The sequence below is a fragment of the Talpa europaea genome, assembly GCF_964194135.1.
Source record: "Talpa europaea genome assembly, chromosome: 16".
Classification (NCBI taxonomy): Eukaryota; Metazoa; Chordata; class Mammalia; order Eulipotyphla; family Talpidae; genus Talpa; species Talpa europaea.
The window spans coordinates 22,847,651-22,862,925 of record NC_140084.1 but is presented as its reverse complement, the minus strand read 5'-3'; the positions used below and the strand labels follow the sequence as shown (position 1 = coordinate 22,862,925).

Genomic DNA, 15,275 nt, shown 5'->3' with positions numbered 1-15,275 from the left:
CTGAATTAATTATTTCTATTGTGCATTAAATCTGACCTGATCCTCAAGCCAAAAGAGCAAGTGGATGAATTATTATATTATTACTATCCAGGAAAAAAGGAAACCTACTGCTCTTTCAGTGAATAAAGCCTGTGTTTGTTATCAAATTTGGAAGAATCTGAATACTTAGGAAGTAGGGAATAAAAGACAATTGGTAGTCATGTAACCATAAATCAGAAGTTTTGTTACATGACAGTTCATTTTTTACATAACAACCTTCAATAAAGCTAAAAAATTCCAGTAAAATGTAATTCCAAAATGCATTTCTGATATTTATAAATGTTGTCTTATATAGCATATTAAGCTGCATACGTGGGCTAAGATACATTGTAGGATTTTGTGCTTTGTTTTTACTTTTTCTTTCACATATCTGTACTGCTTTTATTTATTTTTATTTTTCATTTTTTAAAGATTTATTTATGCATACAAAAACTGGAGTATAGGCCAGAGGTGTGGGGGGTGGGGGGTGAGAGGATTCACCAGAAACAGAGTGGGAAGCAGAACTGGCAGATTGACTGAAATACACTTGCTGAGGGGAGCAGCCGGAGAGCCAGGAGAGGTCTGCTGTGCCATGCAGGTAGCTCCCTGGTTGGGGATCGAACTTGTGTTGCAGTGGCTGTGGACAGCTTCATAGGTTGCATATTAACCCCTTGCGCCACCAGGAAGGCCCTGTACTGCTTTTAGTTGGACAGTAGTACTTTGTTTCTAGGATATAAATATATACTCAATTTCTGATGGATTTTCTTCCTGCTTATCATTTGGTTCTGTTATCTTTAGGACAGAATACTTATTATTCATATATTCCTTTCTAAAATAGGAGTATCTCCTTTTTATAGTTCCCCTCTCTCTAGAGATCTAAAATCTCTAACTTTAGTTTGACTCCTCCAGTCACAGAAAGTACAGTGTCCCCATTTTTGTGAAGTAGAAACTCATACTTATTTGTAACCAGTTTCTTGGAGAATTAATGCTATATGACTATGTTGTTTTTTTAGCCTCTTGATAATGTTCACATATCAGGTTTTTATGTACCTTTTGCTCTGACAATATATTTGCTGTCTGAAGCAGGGATTTTAGGAGGTAATGGCTCATTTTTTTTTTGCCCCATACTTTAAACTCAGAGCCTATTACATAGTAGGTGTTAAATAAAAACTGGTCAACCTGTTATTTATCAGTTTCTTTACAATCACTTCATTTGTCAGTCACTTTCTGATAGTTTCTCACAGAAGCATCTCAAAAGATAGTGCAGGGCCTCCCCTGGTGGCACAGCAGTTGAGCGCTGGGCTGTGAAGCTGCCCGCAGCCTCTGTAGTGCCAGTTCGATCCCCGGCTGCCGGGTGAGGGTCCCACATGGTGCGCAGACCTCTCCTGCTGCCCGCTGCTCCCCTGAGCAGTGTACTTCGTCAGTCTGCCTGCTCTGCTCCCCACTCTGGCTCTGGTGAATTCTGTCACCCTCCTGTGCTTCTGACTGTACCCAGTGCTTATATAAATAAATAAATAATAAGGGACCAGGAAAATGAATAACTATAAGAAAGTGAAAATCAAAATCAACAAAAAACTATGAACCAGAGACACTTTTTGGGGGGCGGGGGGCGGGAGGGGAAGGATTGGGGTCAGAATGGGGGGGTTGCAATTGTATGGGGAATATAAAAATAAAATTTATTATTAAAAAAAAAATAAATAAATCTTAACCAAAAAAAGAGATAATGCAGAGAATTCTTGGAGATGTAGCTGTAAATGGTTGTCCATAGGAATGAAATTCCTTTGACATCATCTGACATACCAGTGTCAATGGTTTAAAAAGTATTTGGATAAACCTGACAGTGTGACGAATATATTTTCCACCATGTTCTGAGAAAGTTTACTTAAAAGTTTATGTCAGCCTAAAATACTTAAAACCAAAAGCTAGCCATAGGCAACCACCAATTATTTCTATCCATAATCTGCCTATTGTGTGCATTTCATTGTAAATAAAATCACCCAATATATGGTTTTTGGTAACTGGCTCTTTTCATATAGCATAATGTTTTCAGAGTTTATCTATGTTTGCGGCATTTATCTTTCACTGCTTGTTACTTCAACCAATTTACACATCCCATTCAGAATTCTGGATCTCTTTTGTTAAAATGAACATTATTGTCATTTTGTTTTGTTTAGATCATCTAATCTCTGCCTTTAATAGATTAATAAACTAAAAGAAGAAAAACATCTCATTTGTTTATAAAACTCATTTGTTCACAAATATATTTTAAATTATATGCTACGCCATTGATTAAAATTAGTATGTCCCTGCAGTTACTTGCATAAATTTTGTATTCTGAAAATTTGACTTTTTCCAAGATGTGCTGTTTATTGTTTATGGTGTACTGGCATAATTTTAATGTCTTACTTGCCAAATCACTTTTTCATTTACATACATTTGAGATGAATTGACATTCCATAGTTGCCTGTGGGGCAAAAGCTATTCCAAAGCAGAAGCACTTTAGATACAGGGTTTGAAAATAAATCTTAGAAAGCAAATATGATAGAAACAGTTGCTACCAGTTCTATTTGCAGCCATTTTTCTAATCAGGTGCCTCACAATCAATTTGAGGATTTTAGGGTTTTAATTATAAACTAAATCCACAGGTCTTCATTGTACAATAGGAAAGAATATTTTTATATGCTTCTATTAGAGCAAATAACTTGTAATTTTAGCTTTTTTTTTTAAAGATTTTTTTTATTTATACAGTAGCTGGGGTACAGGCCAGAGGCACTGGAGGGTGAGTGGAATCACCAGAGACAGAGTGGGGAGTAGAATAGGCAAAAGGACCAAAAGCAATGCTGAGGGGAGCAGTGGGCGAGACAGGAGAGGTCTGCTGCACCATGTGGGTATCTCCCTGGCTGGTCAGGAATTGAACCTGCTCTGCAGAGGCTGCGAACAGCCCCACACCGCTGTGCTCAACCCTCTGTGCCACCCGGGAGTCCCAATTTTAGCTTTTATGGTTAACATTTTTGTTATTTCCTTTAATATTTCATTGTTGCTGTTTGTTTCCAGATAAATGCAGTGTCACTCTATCTCCTTTACCTTGTGGAAATGATTTCCTCAGGACTCCAGATTATCTATAATACTGATGAGGTATGATTTCTCCAGATTCTCTAGAACTACATTTCACTTCAGAGAATATCTACATTTTTTTCTCTTTTAAAACTTTTCACAGCAACTTGTTATTCTTTAAAGTCATATAATCTGATGCTAGATTTTGGATATAGAATAAAAAAGTCCTTGTATTTCTAAATCAAATAATTTTCAAAATGAGCAAAATATAGAATAGGTAATAAAACTTCACTTCTATGAAAGATTTTTATTCCAGGTGATATGAAATAAAAACTTGTAACTTTCAGAAAATTTTAGTAACAATGAAAGTAAAAATGAGGTTAGCAGACTCAGTTATATCTTCATGTTGTTATTTTTCATAAACCATCCTTTTAAAAGTAAAAAGATACCTTTATCATATTGTAGTATTTGTGGAACCTTGGTAGGATTCTTGTTTTTGAAAATACCATGTTCTCATTTTTATTAGGAATTTGAAAAGAATTTATATCCCAGAATTGAGAAGCATTTATACCACTGACACTCATGCTTGAACAAATACACAGGCACATTTTGCAGTGTGCTACGGTGGAAGTAAAAAGTTCATATACAATGAGAACTTCATCTAAGGGTTGATATGCTATACGTGCTGTTATTACTCATCTCCTGTTGTCCATATTGTGAGAATAATCGTATCATACACTGAATACCAAAATCATCTTTTGACTACATGGAGAGTGCTATAAATTAAATGTATGTAGTTTACACTTTTGTTAACTCCTTCCACTCATGGTGTTTTAATACAGTATTTCTATTTATAAGTGAAGAAATAATGATAAATAAGATAAATAAAGAACAAATAATAATAAGAAATGAATAATACCCACTTTCGATTTCTCATATTTGGTTCATCAAATAATTACGTTTTCATTGCATACAAATAGTGTTCAGTTTTCATGTTACTGTGAAGTAGTGGTATTCAAACATTTTGGGTGGTATAATCCTAAGCAGAATCCTAAATATAAAACAAATGAAGAAGCATGCCTCTAAGGAGGACACCCACAAGCAGCCCATTTACTTTGCTTCTCATTTCTCTCCACCCAAGCTTCAAAGCACCCAAGGTCCCAGCAGAACACTGTGTGATAACAATTTACAATAAATAGCAACTAAAATTGATGATTGCCAGTGATTTCCCACTGTTTTTAATTGTAGTGATAAAATTGCTTTGGCAATGGATGAGATTTTATTTTGCATACAATGAAAAAGTAAGATCAGTAAAATTAGCTTATGGATTAGATAAGCAGTATGAAAGGAAAAGAATTAAAGATCAGAAAACGGTTGTGGAACTGAACAATTTTATGATATTATATAGTAGAGAAGGTAGAAGAGTTTGACTGTGTAGAAGTGCTGTGGGTAGCCATTGGAAGTTTGGTTTTAGATATTTTGAATTTGAGGTGCCTATTGGCCATTGAGGGAGAGCTGTCACATAAGCAGTTGGATAGTCAAGTGGGAACTTTAGGAGAGCGGACTGGGCTAGAGACAATTTTTGGATAGCAGTAAAATATAGATATGTAATCTCTGGAGATAGCTAGAGATGGGAAGGATTAAATCCTGCACACACCAGATATGCAACGTGACAAGAGTATCCAACAAAGGAGACTGAGGAAGATAGGTCAGTGAAACTGGAGAATGAGATACCTGAGAAGTTCACTGAAAAAAGTGCTTCAAGGAGGAAATAATCAGGTAGATCCAATAATATCCAGCGGTCAGATGAGGACTGAGAATGATCGTTGCTTTTATAGCAATATGGTAATTTATAGTAATGGTCATTTCCAAACCAGGATGTTTTTAAGAGTAAGGGGTCATTGTTAATAATTATTTCAAGCAATGGACATAAATAATGACTATGTAAACAATGTCACTGAAGTCACTGGTAAACTATGGAATTAGCTTCAATGAGAACAACAACATCCTGATTAGAGGAACAGAAGGCAAGAAAAGGAGATAACTCATTTGAGGCATTTTGTTTTCTTTGGTAAAAAGGTCACAGAAATGGGATAGTTAACTAGAGGAGGATGGAAATCATGGGAGGATATTAATTAGAGAAGGAGTTAGGTTGATTGGAAACATCCAGTATAATGAACAAATTTGATGGTTCAGGACAGAAGCGTAATTGAAAGAAGAAAATTCTTACATAGGCAAGATTGGATGAAATATAATACATCAGAAGAGGGAATGATTTTAGCTATCACTAATATTTAAGACATATACTAGGAAGGGATATGAATATAATAGATATACATATAGGTATGATGGTCAATACTTAGCCATAGGTATTAGTAGATGAGAAATTCTCTTCTGGTTGTTACTAATGAAATAAACAGCTGAATATGAGAAGGGGCCACAGGATATGAAGCGCCCAAGATGTAGAGGGATGAAATAGTCATAAAGACTTGTAATTCTATTAGCATGGAATTTGATAATTCTAAGGACCATTCTGATAACTAATTTCCATATGACTGTATGATTGAGGGCTAGTCTTCAGTTACTAACTCTTGATATTTGTGGCAAAAGTCATTTAACCCAATCTAAAGTTTTAAAGATTTGGCAATGCTGTTATGCCTAGAACAACTCATAAGATTATATATTCACCTGAAATGCTGCTTCGAATCAATGGGGGACTTCTTTGAACTAGGTCAGTTATATCATTGTTGTATAGTCTTAACCCTCTTTTGAAATACTACTATGATGTAACTTAAAACTAAACAAATAGTATTATTTTGGGGGTTCCAAAGCCCACCCCTAGTTTTAATGATTCCGTGGGAGAATTAGGAGTGTGGTTCATAGCCATGTGTAAAGCTTATTACAGGAAAAGAATATTAAGAAAAAAAATCCAAAGAAAAAAATGCATGGAGCAAAACCCAGAGATAATCAGGTGCAAGCTTCCAATATTCCTCTGCCCATGTGGCCATACATTGCATGGATAGTTCTTCCAGCATCCGGTTATGAAAAGCTCAGAGATTTGTTACCCAGGTGTTTATTGGGAGGCTGGTCATATTAACAAACACCCTCTACCTAGAAGGTACCAGATTTCTGACTCTCAGAAGGAAAGCAGGTTATTCAGCATAACACCTATTTATGCCAAAAGATAGTTTGTATAAATAATTAAGCACAGTAAACTACAACTTTGACTGAATAAAATATTCCTTAGTTCTATCTATGAAAGAATATTTCATCATATAGTCATCTTAACTATTTGAATTTGTAACATCTGTATTAATGATGAAAATGGTTCTATGTATTAGACTAATCAGCAAGCATAATAGTTCCTAAAGCAAATCAGAATATATATTCATGTTTTTGTTAATTTTAGCCCAAATGGGAAAATTAACCTGATAGTCATTTACTTAGGGGAAATGTTACAGATTTGTGAGTACTGAAGTATTTGATTGTGAATGTCAAATGAGATAACTTAGCTGAATTGTGTTTTCTGTGAAGCAGCATAGTTTATCAGAGGCTTTTATTTTTTCTCAATGCTCTCTCTTTGCCTGAGGTGTGGTGACATTTTAGGCCCTTCATCATTGTGGTAACCATTTCAATGATGTCATTTTACTTAACCATGCATCTTAAAATAGAACTATTAGATTTAAGTATAATTTTTTCTTGTTTTGTTTCCTTCCTTGTCCTTTATTAAACATATATTTTAAAGATTACTCAAATATTAAATCATAGTTCATGATTTATGTGGTGATTCAAAGAAATACAAAGTTCTAAGTCATTTTACTAATCTTAACTCCCACTTATTTCCAACCAAATATTTCTCAACTGTTATTTATTTGCTCTGCATCACAGGAATAAATAGTTTTTGTGAGTTTTGTTTTGCAAGAAAATATTCTCTTTTGATCTAAATGCCCAAAAATGTTGGCATAAAATTGTTCATAATTCTCTTTTTATGATTTTAATATCTATTGGTTCTGTAGTGATGTTCTATTGCAGCACCTGAATTTAATAATTAGTATATCTCTCGTTATTGGTCTTATTTGCAGCTTTCAATTTTACTATACTTTTGTTAAAATAAATTTTTTATTGATTTACCATTGGTTTACAATACTCTGTAATTTTTGGAAGTACAGCTTTGCACTTTGATATGTATACAATTTAGATGATCATCTTTTATTCCTGGGATATTCTTTTTTTTTTTTTTTTTTTTGTGGGACCCTCGCTGGTGGCCGGGGAATGAACCGGCGCTGCAGAGGCTGCCCGCAGCCTCGCAGCCCAGTGCTCAACCACTGCGCCACCAGGGGAGGCCCCAAATTCCTGGGATATTCTTTATGGTACTATGGTCCATTCCTTACTTACTGTTTTTCTGAAAATGTCTTTGTTTATATTTCAGTTTGAAAGGCATTTTTTGTTTAACGTTTTCTTTCAGCACTTTAAATATGCCATTATATTGTCTTGTGGTTTCTATTGTTTTGCTAATAATCAGCTGTAATTGTGTTTATAGTGCATAAAAATATTGTCTTCCTAGGCAGCTTTAAAATGTTTACCTTTGATTTTCAATAGTTTTAGTAAGATGTGCTAGCTGTACTGTTCTTTATCTTTTGTGGGGTTTGTAGAAGTATTCACATCTTAGCCTAATGTGTTTCATAAGATTCAGAAAGTTGTTCTCTAGATCTACTCAAAATTTTGTGTACTCCATTTTGTTGTCTTTTTTCTTTTTTGAGACAATAACTACATATGTGACCCTGACACCTTTTCTCATCTCTTTTGATCTCTTTTTCTATCCTTTTCTCTTTCCTTTCTACTGTCTCTGCTTCATTTGGAATTTTCTTTGTTGATTTATTCTTATATTACTGTTTATGTACTCTAATGTGTCTATTTAACCATCCATTGAATTTTTTCATTTTAGGCATTATGTTTAGCTCTAAAATTTACATTTAATTTTTTTTAGATTAATGTCTTCTACTGGAATTCTCATTTTTAAAATTATTTTTCTTATAGTTAACTATGATATTAATGGAATCAAATAACCAGGTGCTTTTGTGTATGGCTATTTCACTTTTCCTATTCTCTGTAAGGAATATCCTTGTTGTAACATATAGCAGTATTTCATTTATTTTTATGAATAAATAATATTGTTTTGTACATATCACGTTTTGTTCATCCACTCAGCAGGTACCTGGACATTTGGTTGGTTTCTACTTTTTGATTATTATGAATAATGATGTTATAAATATCCAAATGTAAATTTTTTTGTGTAGGTAGGTATATTTTCAGTTTTCCTAGGTATATTATCTAAAAGTAGAATTTCTAGATTATATACATATATATGTATAATAACTCAATATTTAACTTTTTGAAAAACTGCCAGACTTTTTCCAAAGCAATTGCACTATTTTACACTCCTATCAGGAAGGAACAAGGGTCTAATTTCTCTGTGTCCTTGCTGGCACTTGTTCATGTTTTTTAATTTTTGTTTTGTTTTTTGTTGTTATAGCCTTTCTAGAAGGTGTTGAGTGACTTCTAATTGTGCTTCTGTTTTGCGTTTCCCACTACGTTCAGTATCTTTTTCTGTGATTTATGTTTTTGGGTGGCACTATGTATTCAAATCTTTTGCCCATTTTCGATGGAGCTACTTGTCCTTTAATTGTTGACTTATATGAAATTTTGTCTTATTTTTTGTTTATTTATATATTTTTACATTATTTTTCATTCTTGTATAATATGTGATTTCCTCTCTCCAGTGTTGTCCCCATAAAATTACCATCACCAAGACACCTGTGAACCGTCACCATGGACATTTGTGCTCTTCCCTCCCCTGATGAATATCTCCAATGTATTAATATATCGTCTGCCTGCTAGTATTGTCTTTTTTTTTCTTCTGATCTCTTGTATGGTTTCCCTGTTTTCGCCTATAAATGAAACTATCCCATGTTTTTCTTTTTCCTTCTGACTTATTTCATTGAGCACTTATAGGAAATTTTAAAGGCATGCTATGGATGCTGGCTCTTAACAGTTAAAGATTTACAAATATTTTCTCCAATTCTGTAGATTTATCTTTTTATTTTTTTTATAATGTTCTTTGAAGCAGTTTTAAAATTTTTGATTAAGTGTAGTTTCTCTAGTGTTTATTTTGTTGCATGTGGTTTAGGTCACTTAGGTCTTAATTTTTTCTTGTGAAGTTTTGTAGTTTTTAATATGTTGTTCATTCGTTTAAAAATTTACTCTTAAGCATTTTATTTTGTATTATAAGTGGAGTCTTAATATTATTTTCAGATTATTCATTACATATTTATAGAAATGCAATTTTTATAAATTTATCTTATATCCTGAAAGCTTGATGAGCTTATATTTAAGTTTTAATAGTTTTTATGAATTTCCAAGACTTTTCTATAAAGAATACCATATCATTTGCAAATAGTGGTAGGGTGCATCTTCATTTTTAATATAAATTTTATTTACCTGATTTCTCTGACTAGACCGTCCAAGAAAGTACTGAATATTAAGTGATGAGAAAACACATCCTTATTTTATTCCTGATCTTGCGTGGGGGGGGATCTTTCATTATTAATGTGATACCCTTTATCAAATTGAGGAGGTTTTCTTCTACCTTAGTTTTTTGAGTGTGTCCATCATGAAAGTCTGTTGGATCTTTTGCAAATGCTTTTTCTACATCTGTTGAAATTTATCATATGATTTTGTTTTGTATTCTATAGTTATGATATATTATACTGCTTGATTCTCTTATTTCAAACAAATTTAAAGTACATGGGATAGGCACACACTTTCTGTTACTTAGTCATGATACATAGTCCTTCCAAAATATTGTTATAGTCAGGTTACTGGTATTTTGTTGAGGATCTTTACAGCAGTGTTCTTCTTTTTTTTAATTTATTTTTGCATAGAATAACAGGGGTGTAGGCCAGAGGTGGGGGATGAGGTGAGAGGATTCACCAGAGACAGAGTGGGGGAGAACAGGTAGATTGAAATACACTGCTAAAGGAAACAGCTGACGAGACAGGAGAGGTCTGTTGCGCCATTTGGCTAAGTTCCCTCCCTGGTCAGGAATCGAACTTAGACTGCTGTGGTGGACTGTGGTGGTGATAACGCTAAGACTTAACCCATAGGCCACCTGGGATACCCCTATAGCAGTATTCTTAATGTACATTGGTGGGGGGTCTCCCTGGTGGCGGAGGGGTTAAAGACAGCATTATCAAGATATCATCGGCCACTGAAGCATGAATTTGATCCCTAGCTGGCCAAGAAGCTACCCACATGGCACAGCAGACCTCTCCTGTCTTGAACGCTGCTCCCCTCAGCAGTGTATTTCAGTAAATCTGCCTGTTCTGCTCCCCATTCTCTCTGGTAAATCTTCTCACTACCCCCCCCCCCCATTCTGACTTATACCCCAGTTCTTGTATGCATAAATAAATAAATCTTTTTTTTTTCTTGGGACATCTGTATTTGATTTTAGTATTAGGGTAATAATGTCCTCATAGAATGGATTTGGAAGTATGCGCTTCTCTTTTTCAAAGAGTTTATGAAGGATTGATCTTAATTCTTTAAATATTTGGTACAATTCATTGGCGGACCTAGCTGGGTCTGAACTTTTCTTTATGGGAAGTTTTATTATTATTACTGTTTCAATCTCTTTATTTATTTTGTGTCTATTCAGATTTTCTATATTTTCTTGAGTCAATTTTTGTAGTTTGTGTCTTTCTAGGAATTTCCATTTTATCTAGGTCATAAATCCTTTTTCTTCCTTCTCAGATTAGTATTAGTATATCCCTTGTTTCCTCATTTTAGTAGTTTGAATCATATCTCTTTTCTTTGTCAGTGTAGTTAAACTTTCATCAATTTTATTGATTTTTCAAAGAATCAATGTTTTATTTCATTGCCTTTTTAAATTATTTTGTAGTCTCTATATTCCTTCTAATTGCCATGATTTCCTTTCTTCTACTTTGGTTATGTTGGTCTTATTTCTTAGCTTAAGGTAAGTTTAGATTATGATTTAAAATAATTCTGCTTTTCAAATAAAGGCATTTACTATTATTGTAAATTTATCTCTATACTCTGGTTAGCTAACATCTCACTATTTTTTATATTTACATCTCGATATACTTTTTAATTTCCTTTGTGAGTTATTTTTTAAACTATTGGTTATTTAGTGTGTTGTTTCATTTTCACATATTTTTGAGTTTCCCTAGTTTCCATGGTCATTAGAGAATAGCTTGGAGTGATTTTAATCCAATTCTTTAATACAATTATTTTCATTTAAAATATAGCAGTGCCTCAACTTTAGAATCAGGCCCCCTCTCCCCTCCTTTAAGCAGTATTGTCAGTGTTGTATTTATGTTTTTTTTTAAAGATTTATTTTATTTATACAAGAACCGGGGTACAGGCCAGATGCGCGGGAGGGTGAGAGGATTCACCAGAAAGAGAGCAGGGAACAGAACAGGCAGTATGACGAAATACACTGCTGAGGGTAGCAGCAGGTGAGACAGTAGAGGTCTGTCTGCTTGCCATGTGGGTTGCTCGGAAGCCAGCGGGGATCGACCTGGCATTGCAGAGGCTGCGGACATCTTCATAGTGCTGCGCTCAACTGCCTGTGCCACCAGGGAGGCCCCGTATTTATGTTATTTTTTTGTTTGGTGTATTTCTTGAAAAATTTTTTGTATTTTTGTATTCTGTCATGTGAAGCCTTTGATGTCTTTGCTCACATAACTTACTGATTAGTTAATGACTGAACAAAGATATACTTAAATGCGTTGAACTAATAGATTTTCTGATCTTTCCCAATGTCCTCTTTATGTGTTTTGGGGTACACATGAAAGGTATCACAGATAGTATGTAACTGTTTTTTAGCCTTCAATTTCTGCTTTTGCAGACCTTCAAATTCAGCCAGTGCTGTGAGATTAGTGTCTCAATTCTTGGTTATGGGCACAACCCGACACATATACACAGCCCTCTGGCTGTACAGGAATATGTTGGCACTTTCCAAAGTCCCCTGTGTACCTCACCCCTATCATTTAGATCATTTTTTCTAGGCAGCTGAAACGTTAAATTGTTGCCTGTGATTGTTTTCAACATTTGCCTTTGGGGGGAATGACTGTGTGCCTTGAGCAAACTCCATGTCTGATCATTTTTAAAATGTTGTGCAAGTATCAGTTTTCAAGTAGTTTGTCAGATCAAAATAGTCACATTTTGCTGAGATAGTGTTTTGGGGAAGTTCTAACCTGTTCCGTCCCTTCTGGTGGTTGCTAGCCTGCTGGTTTTCATGACTATATCTTTGTGTGACTAAGGCTACAACAGAGCTGGGAGGAGGGGATCAGTCATTTTTCTTGATTAAATGGCCTTGGATTATTGGAAGTTCTTGTTTACAAGGGCTCTTGTTTAATTTCCAGAGCCCTGAAAAAGGTGATTTTGATAGTTTTTGTTAGTATTCTTGTTGCTTTTATGGATGAGTAGATTTTCTAAGGCCTTTGCCATTCTGTGCATTGAATTCCCATTTGTAATTATTTTTAGTGTAGCTTTCTATTTATACATATCCCTCCCTTTCATCTTGCAGCCTTTTATCTTGCAGTTCACTCATTCTATAAAATCAATTAAGACAGGACTCCTAATGTATTTTTAACTGCATTAAATACTTCAATATGCTTCAACCATTTTGCCACATTTAAACATCTATTAACAACACACTTAATGGCTGCCTGTCACGTATGTTAGAATCATGCAACTAAATTCCTAGTATTCATTTATTTTCAAATATTTAATGAATGTCTGTTGTACCACCAGGCATTTACTTTGAACATTATTTTTTTTTAAGATTTATTTATTTATTCATACAAGGGCTGTGGTACAGGCCAGAGGTGTGGGGTTGAGAGGATTCACGAGAGACAGAGTGGGGAACAGAACAGGTAGATTGACTGAAATACACTGTTGAGGGGAGCAGCGGGCGAGTCAGGAGAAGTCTGCTGTGCCATGTGGGTTGCTCTGGCAGGCCAGGGGTTCGAACTTATGCTGCAGAGGCTGCAGGCAGCTACACAGGTTGTGTTTTAACCCCTTGCGCCACCAGGGAGGCCGCAGGATGTTCTGTTTCTTTTATAAGAGGACTGTGGGTATGTGTCTTGGTGGTTGGAGTGGTGGTAATATACATCTGAAGAGATGTAATCCTATACCTATACCTAAAACAATACTACTGCAATAAAAATAAAATAATAATAACAAATCAGTAGAGTAGGATAAATGACTTTTGTCATATATTGTACTGATTTTGGAACTGTGTGTTTGGGAGGTTCTTAGAATTCAGCTATTACCTTGAGATTGCTGCCACATTATTGATTCTGTAATCGAATAATCATGTCCAAGTCAGTATCTTTAATTTTTTAAAAACTGAAATGATAATTTCAGGTAATTATGTAGGTTTTTTTTTTTTTTTATATGTGTCAGTGGTTATTGCAGTGGCATAAATTAAAAGGTGCCTTTTTTTTCTCTTATATAATGTATTACTTAGAGACTGGCTAGCTGTCGGTTAGTCGGTTTCTCTTTTCTATATTATCTCACACTGGCTGTTGTTATTTATAATAAAAAGAAGAGGGAACTTGGAAAAAATGGTACGTTTAAGTACTTTTCATCAGAAGTTATTCATTTTATCAGAAACATCAAAAACATTACAAGTCTCGGGCCTCCCCTGGTGGTGCAGCGGTTGAGCGCTGGGCTGCGAGTCTGCCCGCGGCCTCTGCGGCGCCGGTTCGATCCTCGGCTGTTCCCCGGCAACCGGAGGAGGGTCCTGCATGGCGCGCAGACCTCTCCTGCAGCCTGCTGCTCCCCTCAGCAGTGTTCGGTCCTTCTGCCTGTTCTGCTCTCCGCTTTGGCTCTGGTGAATTCTCTCACCCCGCCACCCCCCCCCCCCAATGCTTCTGACTGTACCCAGTGCTTGCATAAATAAATAAATAAATCTTTAAAAAAAAAAGTTAAGACTGAAAAAGCAACTATTAAAAAAAAAAACGAACAACAAAAAAAAAAATCACATGTCTCCTTTTGACTTCTGCATGTGCCTTACTAGTCAGAATTATTATGAGGCCACCTCCAGCTGAGTAGGCAGTCTGAGAAAGCATTCATTTCTTGTTCCAGTCTCTACAGTTGTGCTGTCCAAGGGGAATATAATGTGAACCCCATAGTAATTAAAAAATGAAAACGGCAGATCAGATTTGTTTTACTATTTAATATACTTAATTTCAATGTATAACAAATATAAACTATTATTGAGGCGATACTTTATCTCCTATAATTTGTACTAAGTCTTCAAAATTGGTGTGTATTTTATACAAAAAGTGCATCTCAGTTTTAAGTAGCTACATGGCAAGTGCTCTGTGGCCAAGTGTAACTAATGCTTACTTTATTTATTACATGTGGTTGTTTGTGTTCTTTACCTGTGATTTACAATATATTAAATTTTCATAATGTAAGTTATCTATTAGGAAATTACTTTCACTGAGATAGTTTAAAACTTGCGTTTTCTTAATTAAAGAAAGTTTCCTTTACTTCATTTTTTTGTTGTTGTGATGGTAGTGTCTCATGAGATTTAGTGTCTCCTAAACCAACCACATAAACACATATATTATATATTATGTATTGTATATATTTAAATATATGTGATATTTAAAAATTGACAAGATATTAACCCTCTGAAGGAAAATTGTGCTCTAGAGGACCCATTGAATCACCATACTGTCTCACCATTGCTGCTATATTGTCTCTTCCCCACTCCCACCCACATTCTATCTCTTCATATTTTCATGTTATTGAAACTTTTCTTCTTACCTTACAGTGTAATCCACTGTAATCCACTGTAATCCTGCTCTTATACACATAATTCAGACTCTATTGTAGTGTTACTTAAGGAGCTATGATGTGTTATTGAAAGAATTAAATGCAAATTAATGCTCATTAGTGGTCAAATCTCCCTTGCAATATCACACCCAGTTTGGGCTGTTATAAACAAAGTGGAATTTACAAACATTAGAGATTGATTTTTTAGTATTAGAATTACAATTTATAGTAACAATTAGAATTTAGTATTAGAAAAATAGGCTGTTGGAGAGCTTAATTTAAATGATTTAGAACAGGGAGTGGGAAAGGTGGTGGATGGACAATATCATTGAGTC

General features: G+C 34.8%; 1 protein-coding gene across 4 annotated transcripts in view; it reads left to right on the top strand.

Moving 5' to 3' along the window:
• Positions 1-15,275, top strand: part of PHKB (phosphorylase kinase regulatory subunit beta) — a gene marked incomplete at both ends in the record, with an annotated part of 230,434 nt that overhangs the window by 57,109 nt on the left and 158,050 nt on the right. For all 4 annotated transcript variants that reach the window (XM_084257797.1, XM_084257798.1, XM_084257796.1 and 1 more), the window contains one exon: positions 3,073-3,153. In XM_084257797.1, coding sequence (XP_084113923.1) covers positions 3,073-3,153 — 81 coding nt within the window. The remainder of the gene's footprint in view (positions 1-3,072; positions 3,154-15,275) is intronic.